We start from the raw sequence: 22,165 nt of genomic DNA, 5'->3' as shown, positions 1-22,165 counted from the left end.
GACAAGTGACTTGCTTTTCACATGTACAATGAGGGTAATGCACCCAAAAGAAGAGCATACCATAATATGCAAAGTAAAGTGCACACCTATGCATACCGTGTTTAAAAAAAAAAAGTATCCTGCTAATGCGTCAGTTAGTTTTCAAAATTTAGAAGCAACTCCACAGAAAATAAAAAAAAAAGCTAAATTACTAACTTGACCTAAAACACTTTACACAGACCCTGTCCTACTTTGATTGTTCTACAGCAATGCTATTGGGACCAGAGTTTTCAAAATAGTTCAGGACCAGCGTTTCAAATGCTCAGCACCCACAACTGGGTCTAGATTTTCACGGACTCCTTTTGAAAATCTGGCCAGTCTTTTTGGCCAGTAAGTGGGAGCTGAGCACGTCTGAAAATCTGGCTCTGGTTATGGACATGAGCTTTTTTGAAACGCTGGCCCTCAATTAATACACTGTAATACCACATATTAATTTCTTTCTCTTCATTTACAGGATAAGCCTATAATACTTGTTAGATTTTGTATTGAGGAAATTTTGTATTCCCTAAGTTAGCAAGAAAATGATAAAAAATATATTTTTCAACCCATCATTACCAAACGCCCATAGAACAACAAGAGCCTAACAAGATAAATGGAGCATGCTTTGCATAGCCATAAGTGTTCATTTGCATTCCTGGCATCTAAGGTCCAATCCTGCAAATCCTTTCACAGGAAAGTTAATGGGAATTCCATCCATGAAGAACATGCAGGACTGGCCTTTGTGGACTTTAATGCCATTTTTCAAATGTACTTTTTATGCTTGAGTTTTTATTCATCATAATTAAAGAAGAAAGCATGCAAATTACAGGTCTTAGTTTCCCTTTGTTCAACGTAAACAACTATTGACACCAACAGCAAATTAGATAGTTTTTTTTGTTTTATTGTTATTTTGTTTGTTTTTTATACACACAAACCCTGTGAATTTAATTCGCTTCTACTATATTGTGAAAAGCACATCACATTAACTACTGTTTACTGGCATGCTTAGTCCTAACTCCTTGTTGTTTAAACAAATACTTCTCCATAGAGATTTGTATGCCAATCTTCACCAAAGGAAAAAAGTGTTTAGATTAGAAACTAATTAAGACAGGAGCATATAATAGGGTACAAATGCTAATAAGAACTTAACTGTAAAGACATAAAATTAACATTAAGGGAATAAATATCCTAGATGAGCATTCAGGAGCCAGAGAAAAATCAAAGAATGATTTGAGAACACAGGAGGGGATAGTGACAGCATCTATGGACTGAGCAACTATATTGGAGAAAAATGTCAAACAAATGTGTTGTGTTTGATATGATGGGTTTGCAAGTGAAGTAAGAATGCTGCCAGGAAGAAAACTGCTTTTAAAAAATAATAAAATTCAATAATTAGAAATTATCTACCTCAAGAACCAGCCAAAGTTGGTCTCCATTCTTCACATCTTTCTTGTAGTACATTCCATAGAACTTGACTACGTTGGGATGATCAGAGAGAGCTTTCAAAATGTTGTACTCGGCTTCAATTTCTTCATCAATATCCTAGTGCAGCATATCACAAAAATAAATAGCAGTCAGCAAACCCAAGGCCATATGAAAATTGACACAGTGTGCAGTCTATTCAAACTTTGTCTAAAGATAAAACAAAGTCAAATGAAGTATTAGTGCATCTTTACAACACTGTAAAACATATACTCAGTTCTGTTCAGTCACAATACCCTATTTAATATATTTAACTATACAGAATTAAGACTAAAGTCATCTTTAGCTTACACTGTCTTCTGTCAATTTGAGCCAAAGCACATGGTGGCAGAAAGTCCAACAGGAGTATGGGTGAGGAAGAAACTGCCATAGTTCCAGGTGGTCACAACATCCTCTAGATAGGAGCCTGCATGAAGCTGGCACAGACCTAAGTGGTGGTGGGGGCAGTGCTGATTGAAACTTCAGCCAGAAAAACTGCTATTGAGTCCCTGGGAGAACTTGCAGCTTTTCTAGTCTGGTACCACCAGGAGGGAGAACAGACAGTATTCCTAAAACCTGCCCTCCCTTCAGTTGTGAATCCCTTCTCTGGGGCTAAGGGTTGGGTTCTGGAAGGTACAATCTGGATTCACCTCCCTCTCTCTGTGCCAGCAGGTGTGAGTCCAGACCAGTATATTAGCAGCCTTTGCTAAACAAGGCGTTTGCTTAGAAGGAAAAGTTACTAAAATATGACAGCATCAAGGTTGAATGAAATAATTTACTAGACAGATTTGCTGAATCTCACTGACAAATATTGTCTCATTCTTTCCTTGTGCTCCGCCATCTCTCTGTTGGTGTCTACCTGTTGTCTCTTGCCTTACACTTAGATTTTTAGATTGTTGCTCTTTGGAGGAGAGTCTTTGTTCTCTGTTTTTACACTTGCTAGCAATATGCAGCTCTAATCCAGAGGTGGCCAACCTGAGCCTGAGAAGGAGCCAGAATTTATCAGGGAACATTGCCAAAAAGAGCCACAGTAATATGTCAGCAGCCCCCATCTGCTACTCCCCTCCAGCCCCCAGCACCTCCTGCCCACTGGCAGTCTCACCAATCAGCGCCTCTCACTCTCTCCTCACACTTCCCACCTACCGCTATCAGCTGCTTTGCAGTGTGCAGGAGGCTCTGGTGGGGAGCGGGGAGGAGCGAGGGCATGGCAAGCTCGGGGGAAGGGGCAGGGGCCTCGGGGGAAGGGGTGGTGTGGTGGCAGGACCTGGGGCAGAGCAGGGGGTTGAGCAGTGAGCACCCCACAGCACATTGGAAAGTTAGCATCTGTTGCTCCAGCCTCGGAGTCAGCGCCTATGCAAGGAGCCGCATATTAACCTCTGAAGAGCTACACGCGGCTCCGGAGCCACAGGTTGGCCACCCCTGCTCTAATCCATGACCAGGGCTCCGGGGCGCTACTGCAATACAAATAATAATAAAAAAAAACAAGTTGATTAAATTCACTGAAAAATTTTTCATACATTTTGAAAACTTACCACCCAACTAGGGGTAATTTTGCAAATACTGTGCATATCAACATCCAGGTATTGCGACAGGCACAGAGACTGAAAACGACAAATATGCTACTTTCTGTTTGAAGTTCATCCTTCTCTATTTTAATTTCAGTTTCAGTATTCAGTTCTCCCCAAACTCTTATACTCCAAAGAGTACTAAATAATTTAGCTAGCATTCACCAAAGGCACCAGCAGAGTTCACCTCTCTTGATGGTGGGTCCTGAGTGCTCCCTTAATGTGGAATCAGAATTGCCACTGTACTCTGTTCACACCCCTCTCCTTGACAGAGTAAAAATGGGGAGAGGGGAGCCCAAGAAAAATATCATTGTTGTTGAGTCCCCCATCTCTGCAAATGCATGTGGCAAGACCCCACTACTTCTTTTTTGTATCCCACTGAACCTCTTTATACTTTTGAAGGAAGTTTGATATTGTCTGGAGTTTCTGAAACAGTGCACCCAGGGATCCACATACCAGAGCACATGGAAGTTTGCCAGCACCCAAAGAAGGGTGATACTGGGCTCTGCTGCAGTCAAGGTGTGAAGGTATTTCATCTGCACTTGGGGACATGGGGATCTCAGCAACAGCCATGCTGGTCACATGTAAAGTACACTTATACTAGTGCGCTTCTCCAATTAGTTGTGCACGTACTGCTAGTGTGGGTACCCCGTACCTGCACTGTGTCCTCATATGCTGTGCTGGGCATGGGTATACACTGTGCACGAGTGTGCACACATGTTCACACCATCCCTTTTCAGTATGGGACAGTAGCACTACCATTTCTGGGGCAGTATCCCAGAGTCCTGTGCATCACAGGAGACACTCTGGGAACCTCCTTGCTGCATATTGCTGGTACTATATGCTGCCTTCACACAGCTGGCAACGGCAGCTCCTGCTCAGCCTCCCTCCTACCCAACTGCATGGAAGACATGGAGCAAGTCCATCAGGATGTGGATCTGCTTCTGCTGCTCACAGGACAAATGTCCAAGTGATGCAGTACTGGACACTGCACAGAATCTATCCAGAAATATGTGGGACTCTGAAGCCATATGACCGAGAAGGTGAATGAAAATCCATTGGGGTGCCATGGAACAGAGGTCTTCAATGCTGTGATTGCAATGGTATGGCCATGGGTGGACCACCGCTTCTGATCCTGGAGAACCAGCGTGGCGTGGTGGGACCACATCATCTTGGAAATCTCGGATGATGACCCAGTGGCTGCAGAACTTCAGAATGAGGAAGCAAATCTTCACAGAGTTGTTTGAACCGCTTACAGCAACCCTCCATTGCCTGAACACTCAATTTCAGAAACCCATTCAGTGCAAAAGCCGGTGGCTTTCTCCCTGTGGAGCTGGCAATACCTGACAGCTACAGATCAGAAGTCTGCTGTGGGGAAAGGGGTGGCTGTATAGGTTTCCAAGCTATCTATCCACTGGTGGTTCCAATAACCCAAGTCCATGAAATTACAGCTAGATTTCAGAGGATTCGGTTTTCCAACTGTGCAAGAGCCATCGATGGAGCACACAGCCCAATACTTTGATCACTGAAAGGGGAAAGTGAATATGTGAATCAAAAAAGCTTCATTCGCCAAGGCTTAGTGGACTAAAGGGGCTGATTAATGAACATGAACACTCGACACATTGGAAAGCTCCATGAGACCTGGGTGCTCAAGAGATCGGGGTTTACTGTAAGGGTAAAGAAGGACTTTATTCCCCAGAAACAATGTGGCTCTGTATGGTGTTATTTTGGGGGACCCCACATACCCACTCAACTTGGCTCATTAAGCCATATCCTGACATTGCTGGCCCAAGAAAGAGGAAATTCAACCACAGACTGTAGAGTGGTGACTGAGTAGGTGTTTGGGTACCTAAAAGTCTGTTGGTGATGATTGTGGCCCCGCATGGATGCCAATATGGCAAACATGGTCCTCAGTATAGTGGTATGTTGCGCCTTGCACAACATATGTGAAACCAAATGTGAATACTTTTGGACAGAGTGGGCACAAGATCTGGTTATCAAAGCTTTGACAGGCAGCTGGATCCCACCCATTTGTACACTACTCCTGGTTCCCAGCAGGCAAGGGAAATTTGTGATGCTATTTTCTTGTACATCATGAAACATCTAAGAGAGGTTTTGGAAGGCGCTTCACACAACTTCTTATCAATGTTCTCTAAACCAGTGCAAACAGCACGTAAGAGCTGTTATACATGAATACTCCTATGATTGCTAGTGGTGACTATTTGTGGGAGTAGGGATGAGGGGTCAGTATTATCTATCTTCATTTTTAACTTTGTTTCGGTTTCCTTTGTTCGTTTTGTTCATTAAATCATTTTCAAAGCCAGACATTTACCTAATCTTCATTGGGTTTTCCATGGTGCTTCTGAAAAATATCAGCTGCTTCAGAACTTAGTTCACTGTTGTCATCCCTGTTTGTATTTTTAATTAGGAATTTAAAATTTTTTTTTTAAGGAGGGATGTGTGATGGTGTGTACCAACCCCACGCTCATAAGGTGAGGGGAAATCTTCCGTGTGGGGTGATGAGGCTGAACACAGGGTCGGGTACAGGGATTGGCTTGGAGTTTTTGTCCCCCGTTGCATGAGCTGGGGGGTTCCACTGCAAGGAGTTTTGGGTACCAGTAGGAGATAATGTGCTAGCTGTCCATCATGCTTCTTCCCATAACAGGTGTATGTATGCTTGATCCACCACCTCACCGACAGCCTGGACAGCAGCTAGAGGAGGAGGAGAAGAAGGTGGTGCTTGTTCCCAGAGACGTGCAGCAGCAATCATGGCAGGCAGAGACTAGAAGTATTTTGCTACCAGTTGTACTAGGGACTGCATGATCCCATTACCTCCAAGCATGCTCCTACACCCCGTGCTGTCTCCCCAGTTGCAGGAAATCGTTCATGATTGCCTCTTCCTGCCTAAGAGTCCTATCCTTCCGTGGCCTAAAGAAATCAAATTGGCATTGCCTAAAGAAGTCAAGAACAATCAAAATGTCTCCCAGGGTCCTTCTTCACTCTGTTCTCTCTGAGTGCTGCTCCTGCCCTCCCAGAGGAATGAGCTCCCTGGCAGCAGGTAAGCTCCCTCCAAATCAAAGACAAGGGGTGCATTATGTGACACTATGCCCCCTATTCCTCATAGAGATATTTTTATGATATGGACTTTGTGGCTGGAGGCAAGCCCAATTCAAAGAGGGAGGAGGGCATAGTGCCTACCAGTGAAAAGACTGTTCTGGCTGTTAGTTGTGAGCCCACAGCCAAACAGGGGATAGATCCCACCCTAGAGAGCACAGGAGAGTGTCTTAGAGGGGGGGCCCAGAGAAGGACATTGAGAAGGAATTTGGGGGAGTACAGGACTGTCTCCTCACTGATTACAGGGAAGGCTTTGCCCAGAACAGAACAGCTGTTCCAGCATCTGTGCTCCTAGGCATCCAACCTGTGACTCAGGTTTTAAGAGGGAACTGTGTAACTGACCTTCCAGAGGAGAGCAGCCATACAACTGACCTCTTAGAAACAGAGAGAGAGGTGACAGAGGGTACCCCAATCCAGGTCCCACTTTTGCAAAATGCTGTTCCTGATGTACTTGTGAAAACTAACTCTGTCTCTTTAAGACAGGATGAGCGTCCTACTAAAGGCTGGAGTGTCAGTGAAAATGCTAATGACCCACCTGAGAAAGGGGAGGACAATGCATTCTCCCCAGCAGGTAAAATTCTCCCAGCAGATAGGCAAGAGCTGAGAAAAGGGGGTAGGGAAGGTTTCAACACTAGGAGTGAGAATGACAAAAAATCCCCAGGGGTTGGGGAGGATTTTTTGCTTGGGCATAGCCCTGGAGATGGAACGCAACTCCATAGGGGGCTGGCCAGTAACATGCAAGGTCCCCTTACACCCTTTCTTCCCCAAAGCCCCAAAGACATACATGAATGAAGAACCTTTACTAAAAGGGGAAGAAAGACCAGTATCTGAACACATACTGTGGTTCAAGAAGAAGTTGCAAAACACAATGAATATTGAACAAACCGGACTGTCTAAACAGAAGGCGTGGTATGATCAACATACCTGGAAACACCTCCATATCACGAAGTTGCAGGTACTGTTGAACCTCATAATATACAGCTTATTGGTTATAACAAAGAATTTGGTACTCATGATAAATCCCTTATAAATGTGTAACATGCATAATTTTTGGAAAAAACTTTTGAACGTGCTAGGAGTGATAACAAGAGAGTCCTATAAGAATACTGCTTCTTAGCCAATACCTGTAAACAGGCTTAGAGCTTGGCACAGCAGAAAAACCTAAACTGCTGTGTGGAAGGGGAAACTGAGGCATGCCGTCTCATGGCATTGATGGCTAAATGCCAAGACACCTACACTTTAAAAGATATTGATATCTGCATTGTGTTAACAATGTTGCACACTAGAATGCTTTCAGGCAACCTGGAAAAAAAACCCCTCAGAACTTTGCAAAAACACCTCTGGATAACACTACAGTGTTTGATAACACTTGGAAGTTGTATAACCAAGACCAAAGGAGGACATTAGGTGCACTTCCCTCGCATTAGTCAGTGACTAACCCTCTGGCAGTAATCTAAGGGGGCAGGTGTGATACTACTCCCCATATTCCTCGGATATATTCTTATGATATGATTACAGCATATCTGAGACAGGTTTTATGCAAGATGGGTCATGTAAGGTATCATTGGAAAGGTTATGAATATGATTATCATATTGTTTGCATGTATCATTTTTGTATCTGAAGTTAGGAATATTGTCTGTGCACCTGTTACAACCGTGTTTACCCCTGGGGAATGCCCACTGGACAGAATGAAATCAGTTTAGATTGCTGGCTGGAAAGGGCCATTAGGAAAAACAATAGGTTTTTGAAGATGCTAATCTCCCACCTTCCTGGAAAGCCTTCCTGTGGACACTGTAAATAGACTTTGAGTTGTGGCTGCAGGGCCATGTGATCAAGTCACCTGATACTGGACCCCATGATAAATTTTGTACTTTTCCCCTGACCAGGGGTGGGAATCACACTGGAAGACAAAGGATTCCCACCATATGTAAAACCTATTTAAGGCAGGGGATTGATATAATCATGGTTCGTTCTTCACTGAATCCCTGCCCAGGATGACTGCTGTAAACATCTAAGAAACAAAGACAAGGGGCTGGGGGGTGGTGGGGGGAGAGAAGGACTGAGCCCAGGCTGGAGGGGTGTCTAGCCTGTGAATGAAATATCTGAAGTTTTAAGCTGCAGGCCAGTGCAGCTGGCCTTTAAGAATCTCTGCAATCTGCCTAAAACAACATTTAGGGTGAGAAATTACTACTTGTAACCAGTTTCTTTAGTATCTTAAGCTTAGATTGCATGTTTGTTTTATTTGCTAAGTAATCAGCTTTGATCTGTTTGTTATCCCTTATAGTCACTTAAAATCTATCTTTTGTAGTTAATAAACTTGTTTTTGTTTTCTCTAAAAGCCGTTTGTGGAATTCATAACTGGGGGGGAGGGGCGGGCAAGAAGCTGTGCATATCTGCCTCCACATTGAGGGAGGGGGTGAATTCCAATGCGCTTATGCTGTATAGTTCTCTGTGCAGCACAAGATGATACAATTTGTGGGTTACACTCCAGAGGAGGTGTGCAGTTTAGCGCTGGGCAATTCCTTTGCTGAGCTTTCCCATACAGAGCTGATCTCACCATCTGTGTAAAACTGCAGCTGGATGTGTCCCTACATGTGTGTGCTGGAAGGGAGCTTGACAGCCTGTCACAGCAGCACAGTGTAAAGGGAACCCAGGCTGGTGGGGCAGGTGGGCTCAGTGGTACTCCAATTTTAAGTGGGAACCTCTCACACATTATATTTCATCTCCTCTGAAGGAATCTAGGAAACACCCCCCCCCCCAACATAACATCTGAGGATTGCAATGGGTATAGTCCCCTTCTTTCTTGCACAGTGCTGTAGCCCATGAGGAAGGAACTATGGTTAATAATGGTAAAAATCTGAGGTATTGTTATTAAAATGTTGTAACTTGTACATCAAAGGGGCTGGTTGGGGTGGGGTTTAGTTCCTCTCAGGGGGTATCTGACTAGGTTACTTTTTGCTCTTTAAAGGCTGACCATCATTTGGAGAACATAGCAGTTTTCAAGATACCCGAATGGAAAAGACAGGTCTTTCTAGTCCTATCAGGGGAGCTGACAATCTGTGCCAGAGAGATGTTTCTGCTAATAGTCAGCCCTCTACCCATTGCTCAGTGGAGGGGGCTGGTGAGCTGCAAACATGGACCAAACTGTTGAACCTGAGGAACCAGCTTGAGTTTGTGTTATAGCAAAAAGTTGCTGAATTATGCTTGCAGGACAGGGAGGCAAACAGAGAGAAAATTGACTGTATTCTATACTAGCAGATGGAGTTCTCAGAGAAGAGGAACCAAGACCCACAAGGAATACCCACCCCTTCCCTAATGCTCTTGTATTGCCAGACACTCTGTCCAGTGTCCAGTGAACAGCATTGAAAGAGACACAGAAAGAGTCGCACCACAAGCCTATATGGTCTTCTCTGAAGTTTCTGATTAACACTATAAGCCTGCTGCCTTTCTGCTGGAAAAGGACACTGTATTGTGTTTGGGGAACTGCCGGGAACTGAACCTTCACCCACCCCAACTTCTCCCTGCTTCTGCAGCGTGCCTTAGCGCAAGAAGAGGCCAGATATCAGGGACTAGGAATGATAACATATGTTTGAAATGGTCACAGGGAGAACAGAGCACTCAAGCAACCAAACAGTTCCCTTTCCCTTCCTGGACCTAGGTGAGCCTGTACACAAGACAAGAAACCCAGCACAACCAGCTCCCATTCATAAAGGGAAGGAAAGAGTGGGTGGGGGGACAGGGAAGGGTGGTAGTTCTGGACCTTTTCATAAAAGTTCAAGTCATGAAACAGTTCCTTCCCCATTCGACCATTTCCAAACCAGTCCCCTCCCATTACCACCCTCATCAGCATGACCAGGGACTGCTGTTGCCAGAGTGTTTGCCAAGAAATGCATAGACGTGGAGGGACAGAGATTGCTCATTCATAGTCTTTGTTAAAGCTTCCACTAAACGCATTGAAGTGGTTCATGTGATCTCAATGAAATCATTAATTTACAGCGTGCGTTTCTAGGGGACCATGTCAGGGTGACAGGCTTAAGAAATATTTCACTAGATCAACAGGGGATATTTCTGAGGAGGGTGGGGGTGTTTTGTAACATACCAGCCTTGGGATCTGCAGTGTTCGTCAGGCTCCTTGTTGGGGCGGGGGGAGGAGGAGAAAGGAAGTTTCCTCAACCAGATCCACTGGGTAGAGGTGCAGAATCACATGCTCCTCCTCCTTTGGGGCACCCAGGACTTCCTCCAAGACTTCCTCCGAGGTTGCTGCTGCCTCCTTACCCTACCCTCATTGGTGTCCCATTGTACAATCAGGCCAACAGGAATGGGGGGGTGGGTTGCAAGTCTCTTCAGTCTCTGTACTTGCAGCGCAGGAGAGTGTGCAGTCCAGCTCATCGTAGCGTGGGCATGTGCTGGGTCCCCTCCCAGAGCTGTGTTGGAGTCCTCCACCCTCTGATATAGGAGCCTGAGGTGCTTCAGGTGCTTTGAACAACTTTTATTAACATGAAGAAAAGGAGTACTTGTGGCACCTTAGAGACTAACCAATTTATTTGAGCATGAGCTTTCGTGAGCTACAGCTCACTTCATCGGATCATTAAACTATTTATGAGCAGCTGCCATGGTCTGAAGTGCCAGAAAAACACAGATCTATATTGCCTTTACCTTGGACAGAGAGTGTTATTTTATTATTGCATCCTTCTTGCACCAATGTTGGTGCACAATGGTGTAAACCAGCCTCTCCCCTCTCTCTCTGTCATTAGCTGCTGCTTCCATTGGCTCTGTGTTGAGATTGGCTGTTCTGCCCTCCCTGCTAAGGGTTCTTGAGGGTACTCGAGAGAGACCTTGTCTCCTCACACCAGTTGGCTTCCACTTGACAGCTTCATATTGGAGTCTGTGTGTTGGCATCTGGAATAAATGCCGAAATATGTCCAAACCCTTCCTGGTAGCAGCAACAAACTGCTGGCTGGTGATTTGTCAGATCTCTTAGTTGGTGATAAGGTTTCCCCATTCAGCGCCCAGAATCTTTTGTAGACACATTTTCCAACGGCATCTAGTTTTCGATCATTTTAATAGCTCTCGCAGCCATACAATAACACTGAGATTATGTTTGAGTTGAAAATTCTCCATTTTACCTATGCTATGGTATATCTTTGATGTCCATAACATTGTTGAGTTTAGTGAATGCCTTTCCTATCCTTGATGTCACAAGGTCTCTGCTGGCTAGTATCGTGCTACCGTGCCAAACAACAACTACAGAGTTAGACTATAGCCTGGTTTCACACCATTTTCCAGGTTGAACCATTCTGTTGTCTGGCTGTTCATCCTTACAGTGCAGTTTACATCATTGTACATAGCGTCAAAGACTTTAACTGGAATTCCATAAGGTTGAAGAATAGTATGTCTATGCATGCTGTCAAATGCCTTTTGAAAAACAACTAAATGAAGTTGATAAAGGGAAGCAGAAGCATTCTAGACATTCTTCTATGACGGTCCTTAGTTTGAATATCTGATCTAAACAGGATCTCTAGGGCCTGAATCCAGCCTGTTTTTCTCCAAGCTTTGCATCCACTGCTCTTTCATTCTTTGTAATATCACAATACAGAAGACTTTCTCTATAATGGCAAGGAGTCACACTACTGTCCAATTGTTACAGTCAGTAAGATCACCCTTTTATGGATATTCTGACAATCTTCCATGGGTCAAGGGGGGGTGTCTCTTTTTTCCAGACTTTATTGAACAGTTCTGCCAGTTTCATTAGGGTGGTAGCGTCAAGTGCTGTTAGCATTTCTGCTGTGATTTGATCATCTCCCACTGCTTTGGTGTTTTTCAGCTTCTTGACTGCAGCCCGTACTTCTGACATCTCTATGAGACAGCTGTTGGGATCAGGTTGATTTGGTTCATGTTTCATTGAATACTAGTACTGAGGTAGGGCTGGGTCTGTTGAGGACTTCTTTGAAATGTTCTGCCCATCTGTTATTTTGTTCTGCTTCAGTTGTAAGCATTTTTCCATTTATACTCTTCATTGGCTGATTTCCTGTTCTGAAGTTTCAATCACTTGGTAAATGACTAACTTCCTATCATAGCAGCAGCTTCAGTTGCTAGGCCTTCAACATATCTCTATTTTATCTTCCCTTGCTTTTTACCATTTTGTCTGCTTTCTTGTACTTCTTTACTTTTTCACCCAACAGTCAAATGATCTTAGCATGCAGAAGTTTTCTCGACAGTGCTTTTCCTTCCTCGATATGATGCCATGTCTCTTGGCTTATCCAGTTCTTGCTGTGTCTAAGGCTATGTCTACACTACACACCTTATCGTGGCACAGCTATAAGCTCTCCCATCTAGCTGCTCTATGCTGGCGGGAGAGAGCTCTCCCGCTGGCATAATTAAACCACCCTGAATGAGCGGCAGTAGCTATGTCAGCAGAAGAGCGTCTCCTGCCAACATAGTGCTGTCCACACTGGTGCTTTTGTTGGTGAAACTTATGTCGGTCAGGGGTGTGTTTTTTTCACACCCTGATCAACAAAAGTGCCAATGTAGACAAAGCCTAAATCTGTGTTGATATCCAACAGTGACTGCTGCAACTTGTAACATGTTGCGTCTGAGCACTGCCCATTTTCATATAGGTCCATTTCTTCTGCCTCTGGTAGTGACTATATATCTGTTTCTTAGTTCAAGCTGGAATTTCTCACAGTACTCTTTTGTGCTCAGTTCTGTAGTGTTGACTTTCTTTGCCACATTTTGTTTAATGCTGATCTTTTCCCCTTTTAATTTCAATTTGGCAATACAAAGATTGTGATCATGGCTGACATCTGCTGCTTGATATGCCCTTGCCTCTTGGACAGATGACCAGTATCTCGAGCTGATGCAGATCGATAATGTTTATTTACAAATGTCTCTAGGAGGGAACAGGGTGTGACAGTTACAGCAACTTCCTTCAATATCACTTAATTGACATTTAACTATTTTAGGAGTTCATTGTATTAAAAATGCAAATCTTTAGATTACTGTGAGAATGTATGGAACTTCTTTAAAAGGAAGGCAGGATGAATGCAACCACTGAGAAGCACTGTGAGCTCCAAAAGACTATGTTGAACAACAGGGCAGAGACCAATTATCTTTTGGGACAATGTGCACGAAGTGGAATCCCTAAGACATACTTAGGAGGAGGGGACTGCAAATTCTGACCTATGGATTCAGCCTTTGAAGCTTCAACCCGAGCTTTCGTCTGCTGATCACCTGCAAACACTTCAAAGACAAACTGTATAAAGGGTTAACTACGGCTTTGTCTACACTTGAAATTCTACAGCAGCACAGCTGCACTGTTGGAGCTGCACTACTTCAGCACAGACGCTACCTACACTGATGGAAGTGGCTCCCCCATTTTGAAGAGGTAATCCACCTCCCTGAGAGGCGGTAGCTAGGTGGATGGAAGAATACACTGGGGATTAGGTCAGGTTAACTGTGTTGCTCAGGGGTGTGCATTTTTCACACCCCTGGGTGATTTAGTTAAGACGACTTAATTTTCGAGCATAGACCAGGCCTGATTTACTCATGAGAGTTCTAGTTTGGAGCAAAACGAGTGATGAACTGGTAACCACGAGATGACCCCAGGGTAGGGTTTGAAGGATTGTTCACTGGCCAGAGACGGGATGTGTGAGATTCTGGTAAGCTTATTAGCATGCATGTAGGTTCTTTTATTGTTTTAATATGTTTTCTCTGTAACGTTTTTAACCTTAAGAATAAATGGGCTTGCTTAAGAAGAGCTGTGTGGTAGCTTAACTGGGGGCATTACTCTGTTTACCCATCTCCAAGGAGAAAAGTAAAGCAGGTTGGCCTAGGCAGCCTGACTTTGCTGAGGACACCACAGTTAGGCAGGGAGCTGTGCTGCCTGGAAATACCCTGGTCAGAAGGGAGAGAGATGCAGGTTTCCTCCTAGGAGAGGTGACGGCTGAGGAGACAGGAGCCCAAAGTGAGTGCTCTTGCTGAACCACAGAGGGGGAATGCAGGTGTGGTTGCCCTGATCTGTGACACAGGATGCTTGCCAGAACGAGGTCGGACACCAAGCAGAATTCAATGAGTCTTTTGCCATTTTGGTTAACGATTCCCAGCCCATGCTTCCCGATTGCTCATTCCATTCCCTGGTCATGACACCCTACTTTGGGCTTAAAGTTGCTCATCACAAGGAGTAAATTGTGTTTTGGTATTTTACCACTCACACGTTGGAGGCAATTATAGAACTTCTTTTTATCCTCATCACTACATTCTTTTGTCAGAGCATAGCCCTGTACGACTGACATCTTTAGGCATCTGTTTTGGAACGTGGCATAGAAGATGCATTGGTTGATAGGTTCCTTGGAAAAAATCACTTATCAACTGGAAACCTGTCATTATGAGTGCTATTCCTTCTGAGAGTACATCATCACTACAACTTGAATAGATGAGATGTTTTCTTCTCTTTCTTGAAGTGCTTCTTACTCACACCAGTTGGGCTGCTTTCATTGTTACCCAAGATTTTGAGTCCATATTTGGCCATCTCCCTGATGATCTGTGAGATCATGGAATATGAGAACAAATGTTTCAAACATCAAATAACCCTTTGCTTGCAATTTGATGTGGCTGCTTGTCCCAAGCCTGTATAAAGTGGGGAGGGTTGAGCACAAAGCTAACGCCCTAACTTGTTCTTTAAAACAAAGAACCCTTCCCTCCCCATCCCGAAATCTTCAGAATCAGTCTACCATTCTGGCAAAAATGGCCTCTCAGCAGAGAATACTACTGACTCCTCATGCTGCCTGGAGGTTCCTGGTGAAACCCAGTCTCTGGAAGGGAGGACTCCAAAAAGTTTGATGTTGGCAGCAAGAAAACACATCAGAGTTGGTTACTGGAACATGAGAACTGAGAAAGTACTTCCTACCAATCTCTGTCTGGCCAAGACCAGCACCTAGGTCAGCTGCCTAATGCTGAATCCAGACAAAATGGAAGTGATATTGGTGAAAGAAGAAAATGCTTTGAAGTTCCAACATCTATTTTCACCATACCCTCTATTCAAAGATAGGTGGCAAATTTTGGGCAGTGCTCTTCTCAATACACTGGCTACCCATCAAATACTGGGTCAAATTCAATGTGTCATTGCTCAGGCTGTGAGTTTGTCATGGAGGTCACGGAAAGTCATGGATTCCGTGACTTTCTGTGACCTCCAGGACTTCTGCAGAGGCCGGTGCACCTGGCTCAGGGGCAGCTCAGGAAGCACCTGCACCAGTCGCACCAGTCACTGCTGGGGCAGTCTCGGACCACCGCGACCCCCTACAGCAGCAGCAGAGTGTGGGTGTGGAAGGGGGTTGGGGAACAGGAGGGGATGAGGCGGGCTCGCTTACTTTGGGGGGCTCCCCGGAGTCGGTGATATCCCCCTCGCTCAGCTCCTAGGCAGAGGCATGACCAGGCAGCTCTGCGTGCTGCCTCCGCTTGCAGGCACCGCTCCCACAGCTCCCATTGGCCGCAGTTTTTGACCAATGGGAGCTGTGAAGCTGGTACTCTGGGTGAAGGCAGCATGCACAGCTGCCTGGCCACGCCTCCGCCTAGGAGCTGAGCGAGGGGGATGTCACTGCTACTGGGGAGCCCCCCAGGTATGCGCTGCCCAAAGCCCGCCTCACCCCGTCCTGTGCCCCAATTTCCTGCCCTCTCCCACACCCAAACTCTGCTGCTGCTGAGGGAGAGGCGTGCCTGCTGGCCCCGCCAACCCCCTCCCCAGCACCAGTGGGGGTCCCGGGCAACACCACCACCCGTGCCTTCTCCAATACCAGTAGGGGTCCAGGGCTGCAGGCTACCGCCCTTCCCCAGCATCCAGGCCGCCCTTCCCCAGCATCCATGGTGCCCCCAGGCTGCCCTCCACCCCCATAAGTTTTAGTCAGGGGTATATAGTAAAAGTCACGGACAGATTCTGGGCTGTGAATTTTTGTTTACTGTCCATGACTTGTCTGTGACTTTTACTAAAAATACTTGTGACTAAAACGTAGCCTTAGTCATTGTTAAACTTAGGCCAGTCCCAGTAGGACCTTGAATATACCTCAGAGAGTTTCTTTCTGTGTGATGACAACCTCCCAGGAAATCTTACGTTCCAAGGGAACTATGAAGTTTTTAATTTTAAGGATGATGCTTATGGAACGGGAGAAAGGCTCTCTTAGCCATAGGACCACCCAGGCTTTGGATCCCATTACTGAAGAGGCAAGAATCACCACAAATCTCCTGGCCTTCCAAATGAAAAAGTGAAAGTCACTTCTTCAAATTAGTGTTCCCACAGACACACCTCAAAATAAGAACTCAGCAGAGAAGGAAGAGGAGAGGGGGGGAAAAGAGATTAGGGTAAAAAGGGAGGAGAAGAGGGACTGAGTGTGTCTGCTAGAAGAAAGGAATAAATTAAAAAGCAAAAAAAGTTAAAAGCCACAACAGATGCAGCCACGGCTATAGTGTCTCAGGGAAACAGGAAAATTGGACTACTGTCCTACTGTGATTTAATAGAGGTTATTGTCTCCTGAGGGGCACTCAGATATTATGTGGTTTGTTCCATTATAATAAGAAATATGAGAGAGAGCGAATGAATAGAATATTCACTCCATCTATAACAGAAAAAGACATCTTCCTCTTCATTTTATGGGGTGGAAGATAAATATATTAACTGGATCTATTTGGTTATGTTCACTGCTCATAAAAGGTCAAATTTCCCCGTAAGCAATAAAAGGGCGCCTTTTAATAATAATTGACATTAAGATTTTTAGCCAAATTATCCATTAAGTTTACTGGACTTTATAATCAAGAGAATGAGGAGTTTGTATAGTTTGGACATGAAAATGGCTCTCAAATTATTATTATTTCACATATAAATGTGTGTTCCTGTTCCACTTTTACACATTTTTAACTGTTATTCAGCAAGGAGCATTCAAAAGCTCTTAAGGATTAAAGAGAAAATTCTCAGTCTCATATCTCCCAAGATCATGTAATTTATGGTAATTATTGAACAATATTTGAAATGTTTATTCTTATGTAGTCATGATTTTTACCCATCCAAGTTTGTCTCTCAAATTTAGCAATTGTGTAGCATCTCTCCAAAGGCAAAAATGTAAAATTAAAAGAAGGGAACCCAGAAAATGCCTTTTCTCCCCATCACAATGGCTCCCTCTGCAGCTATTAATAAATCCTTCAGTTTAAACTGCAGAAAGAAGTCTAGTTCATTCGATACACCCTACTTACAATATTCATGGTTACATTAGGGTGAAGTGACTCACAGGTATAGCAGATAATGCCAACATAATGTAGATATAACAACATTGTAAGGATGAAGAAGTAGAGCAAGTCCATCCAGAAATTAAGTGATTCAGCGTTATTATTCTACTACATTTTTTACTGTCCAATTAGTGCTGACCACCTAATGGATCACTTATTTATCCACTTAGTGAAGTGTCTATTTCTGGGCCAGTGGACAGTTTCCTGGGTTTGGACAGAAAATTTGGTTTTTGATGAAATTAAGATTTTTGGAAAAAGGATCTGCTTTTTCTCGACAATTTTTGATTGACTGTTGGAAAACCAAATATTTTCATTTTTGGCTGAAAATTTTTGAGTTTCCAGTTGAAACTTTTTAGTCCTAGGCAGTTTAGGATGAAAACAAAAAGAGAAACAAAATAATAATTTTCTTCTACAAAAAAGCTGAAGTGACATTTTTTCACTGAAAATTGACGAAAGAGCAAAGTAATTATTTTTGCCTAAATGTTCTGTAAAAAAATAAAATGAGTAATCATTTTCTGACCAGTTCTGTCCTTGTCGCCTCTTACTCATTCCAGCTCCTTCAGACTCTCCCCTCTTCCTCTGCTCCAATTCTTCCTCCCGCCTGACATCAGCTTTATTTCTTCTCTCTCTCATCTCCACCCTCCTTCCTTTCCTTCCCCTTTGCAAATTGGAGTGTGATTTTCTGACATCAATGCTATATTGCTTCCCTGCCTCCTTCAATAATCCAGTTAATGCCAAACATTCATGCATTCTTGTGAAACAGACTGGTGCAAAAAATGTTTTCTGCTATCTAGGCATTCAGCTGAGCATGGATCGCAAGAGAGCCCTGATTATTCAGAATCTGCAGTAAAATTGAAGGACCCTGTTCACAGCTTATGCCCAAATAAATTTGTTAGTCTCTAAGGTGCCACAAGGACTCCTCGTTGTTTTTGCTGATACAGACTAACACGGCTACCCCTCTGAAACCAGAAAACAGTAAGATGCTGTAAGATGTTTTGATGCATTTAAATTCATTTCATTAAGATTGTAATCTCTTGGCTGTGAATTATTTTTGCTTTTAAAATGCAACAAGATGATGAATGAAGAACGGGCCCCATTTCTGGTGTAGAAAACACATGTGAAAAACAGAAAGACTAATAAGGACCAGAGTGAAGATAAATTTAATACCAAGTTTACAACGTTAATACATTTCATAGGTTTCAAGGCCAGAAGGAACCATTACGATCACAGGCACTGGCTTTTTCCTTTGCCCGGGGTGCTCAACCCCCGCTCTGCCCCAGGCCCCACCCCCACTCCACCCCTTTCCCCAAAGCCCCACCCCCACCCCACCTCTTCCCACCCAGTTCCACCCCCTCCCCAAAGCACACCTTGTCCCCACTCCCTCCCAGCGCCTCCTGCACGCCGCGGAACAGCTGATCATGAAAGTCAAGAGGTGCTGGGAGGGATGGAGAGGAGTTGATCAGCAGGGCCACTAACAGGTGAGGGGGGGAGGGAGCTAAGCACCCGCTAATTTTTTTCCAAAATAAGTCGGCGCCTATTATGATTACGATAATCTAATCTAACATTCTGTATAGCACAAGCCATTTGAAAGAGACGAGTAGGAATGTCTTGTTGTCTACATTTTGTGGTCTATTACCCCATTGCAAGCATATCCAAACAAAAAGGCCCTTGGCACCTGTGTAGCTCAACTGAAGTCAATGGGGTTCCTTAAAAGCACAAAAGTCTGCCCACTTGGATCTATTTGCAACAGAAGGACCCGTGGTTACTAACAAGAATGGTCCTGTTGAGTTCTCTTCTCCTCTTTCAAATCTCTCCTCAGAAGACACTACTTCCATAAGGCCTATTAACTACTAATCTGTCATCCAAAGAATTTCATTTATTTATGAAGAAATATGCTATGCTATATGGTGAATCTACCTCCTGGTCATCTGGTGCTGTGTGTGTAAGGATTGTTGCCTTTGTCTTTTTAAATGGTAATTCATCAAGGAAGTGGAAGACTTGGTCCTTATGTTTTGTTAAGCACAGAACATATTTAGAATGATAAATATTTATTGGTTCAGCATTTCTATTTTAGAAGAGTAATTTATTGCATATAATCTAGATAAGCACACTCAAACATGCATTCTATTGTCTTGGAAGGGAATGGCTGATTTATTTGACATTAAGAGACTTTCTCATAGGTAGTATGTAAAAAAGTAAAAGGGACTAATGGTGAAACTATATAATTATAAGACAGTTGGGATTCTGTATGTGCAACCCATGAGGGAATTTAGAATTTTTTCTAGAAGAAAAATAAAAGAAAAAAGTGTTTGATCGATACCTGTTAGGATATAGATATTCAGGCCTGTCTGTAAAGGCCTATACTCTAAGAATTTAGGTGTATTCTTATCACTTGGCTAATTATAGAGGTATAAAAGAAAGAATCAAAATCAGTGTCTGCTGGTGTAAGGGCCTTCTCTTACTGTGACAGTCTGAGGCCCTGTTCTTAGGCTAAGGCCTTTGGCTAAGCAGCAGAGCATAAGCTAGGAAGCGAACAGTCACATCCTCACATTCCAAACTAGTCACATTGAAATAAGGTGCTATTGGGCTGTTAGGCACTATCAGGACAGGATTGTATTCCTATCACCTCCAGAGAAAGGGAAGTGCCTAGAAAATGTAAAAGGAAACTTAGTTTGATAGCATCCTGTCTGGCAAGAACTCACTTCTCAATAGCTGGGATGTGAAATCCTCACTTCTGTATTGTCTTGTCATTATAGTTCCCACTTTGCTGTTGTTTGTCTGTATAATCTCTGTCTGGTTCTGTGATTGTTCCTGTCTGCTGTATAATTAATTTTGCTGGGTGTAAACTAATTAAGGTGGTGGGATATAATTGGTTACATAATCATGTTACAATATGTTAGGATTGGTTAGTTAAATTTCAGGAAAATGATTGGTTAAGGTATAGCTAAGCAGAACTCAAGTTTTACTACATAATCTGTAGTCAATGAGGAAGTGAGAGGGTGTGGGTGGGTGTGGGCATGTGGGTAAGGGTGATGGGAACAGGGAATGGGGGTAAGAAAATTGGAATCATGTTTTGCTAAAGGGGGAAATGGGAACAGGGAATGGGAGTAAGGAAGTTGGAATCATGTTTGGCTAAGGGTAGGATTGGGAACAGGGACACAGGCGTAAGGCTCTGTGGTGTCAGAGCTGGGAAGGAGGATACTAAGGAAGGAAACTGGAATCATGCTTGCTGGAAGTTCACCACAATAAACATCGAATTGTTTGCACCTTTGGACTTCGGGTATTGTTGCTCCCTCTTCATGCGAGAAGGACCAGGGAAGTGAGTGGGTGAAGGAATAAGCCCCCTAACAATACCCAAGAGAATTCAGTGCTGAAACTAATTCTACATTAGAATTAACAAAGTTCATATCTGTGACTGATGGATTACATCTGGTCAATTAAACAGGCAAGTGTCATTCCCAAGAACACAAAACATAAGAAAAATACTAGGGCTGTCGATTAATCGCAGTTAACTCACACAATTAACTAAAAAAAATTAATTGCGATTAATTGCAGTTTTAATCACATTGTTAAACAATAGAATATCAATTGAAATTTATTAAATATTTGTTGATGTTTTTCTACATTTTCAAATATATTGATTTAAATTACAACACACAATACAAAGTGTACAGTGCTCACTTTATATTATTTTGATTACAAAATATATTATTTTGATTACAAATATTTGCATTGTAAAAACAACAAATCATATTTTTCAATTCACCTCATACCATACCGTAATGCAATCTCTTTATCGTTAAAGTGCAGCTTACAAATGTACATTTTTTTATACATAACTGCACTAAAAAACAAAACAATGTAAAACTTTAGAGCCTGCAAGTCCACTCAGTCCTACTTCTTGTTCAGCCAATTGCTAAGAGAAACAAGTTTGTTTACATTTACAGGATATAAATTCTTATTTACAATGTCACCTGAAAGTGAGAACAGGCATTCATATGGCACTTCTGAAGCTGGCATTGCAAGATATTTATGTGCCAGATATGCTAAACATTCATATGCCCCTACATACTACAGCCATCATTCCAGAGAGGACATGCTTCCATGCTGAGGACGCTCGTTAAAAAATAATGCGTTAATTAAATTTGTGACTGAACTCCTTGGGGGAGAATAGTCTGTCTCCTACTCTGTTTTACCCACTTTCTGCCATATATTTCATATTATAGCAATCTCGGATGATGACCCAGCACATGTTATTCGTTTTAAAAACACTTTCACTGCAGATCTGACAAAACACAAAGAAGATACCAATTTGAGATTTCTAAAGATAGCTACAGCACTCAACCCAAGGTTTAAGAATCTGAAGTGCCTTCCAAAATCTGAGAGGAACGAGGTGTGGAACATGCTTTCAGAAGTCTTAAAAGAGCAACACTCCGATGTGGAAACTACAGAACCCGAACCACCAAAAAAGAAAATCAACCTTCTGCTAGTGGCATCTGATTCAGATTATGAAAGTGAACATGCTTCAGTCTGCACTGCTTTGGATTCAGAGTAGCAGCCGTGTTAGTCTGCATTCGCAAAAAGAAAAGGAGTACTTGTGGCACCTTAGAGACTAACAAATTTATTTGAGCATCCGATGAAGTGAGCTGTAGCTCACGAAAGCTTATGCTCAAATAAATTTGCTAGTCTCTAAGGTGCCACAAGTACTCCTTTTCTTTTTGCTCTGGATTGTTATCGA

The 22,165-nt window shown here is 43.3% G+C and overlaps 1 protein-coding gene across 1 annotated transcript in view; it reads right to left on the bottom strand.

The window, feature by feature from the left end:
* The window catches only part of LOC311516648 (myosin-IIIa-like), a gene marked incomplete at its 3' end in the record, with an annotated part of 191,094 nt that overhangs the window by 62,607 nt on the left and 106,322 nt on the right, over positions 1-22,165 (bottom strand). Inside the window, exon 3 of the mRNA XM_084620947.1 lies at positions 1,426-1,560. Coding sequence (XP_084477073.1) covers positions 1,426-1,560 — 135 coding nt within the window. The remainder of the gene's footprint in view (positions 1-1,425; positions 1,561-22,165) is intronic.

Source organism: Lepidochelys olivacea (assembly GCF_965140295.1).
Source record: "Lepidochelys olivacea isolate rLepOli2 genome assembly, chromosome: 2".
Taxonomy (NCBI): Eukaryota; Metazoa; Chordata; order Testudines; family Cheloniidae; genus Lepidochelys; species Lepidochelys olivacea.
This window is presented reverse-complemented; position numbering and strand designations above follow the sequence as displayed.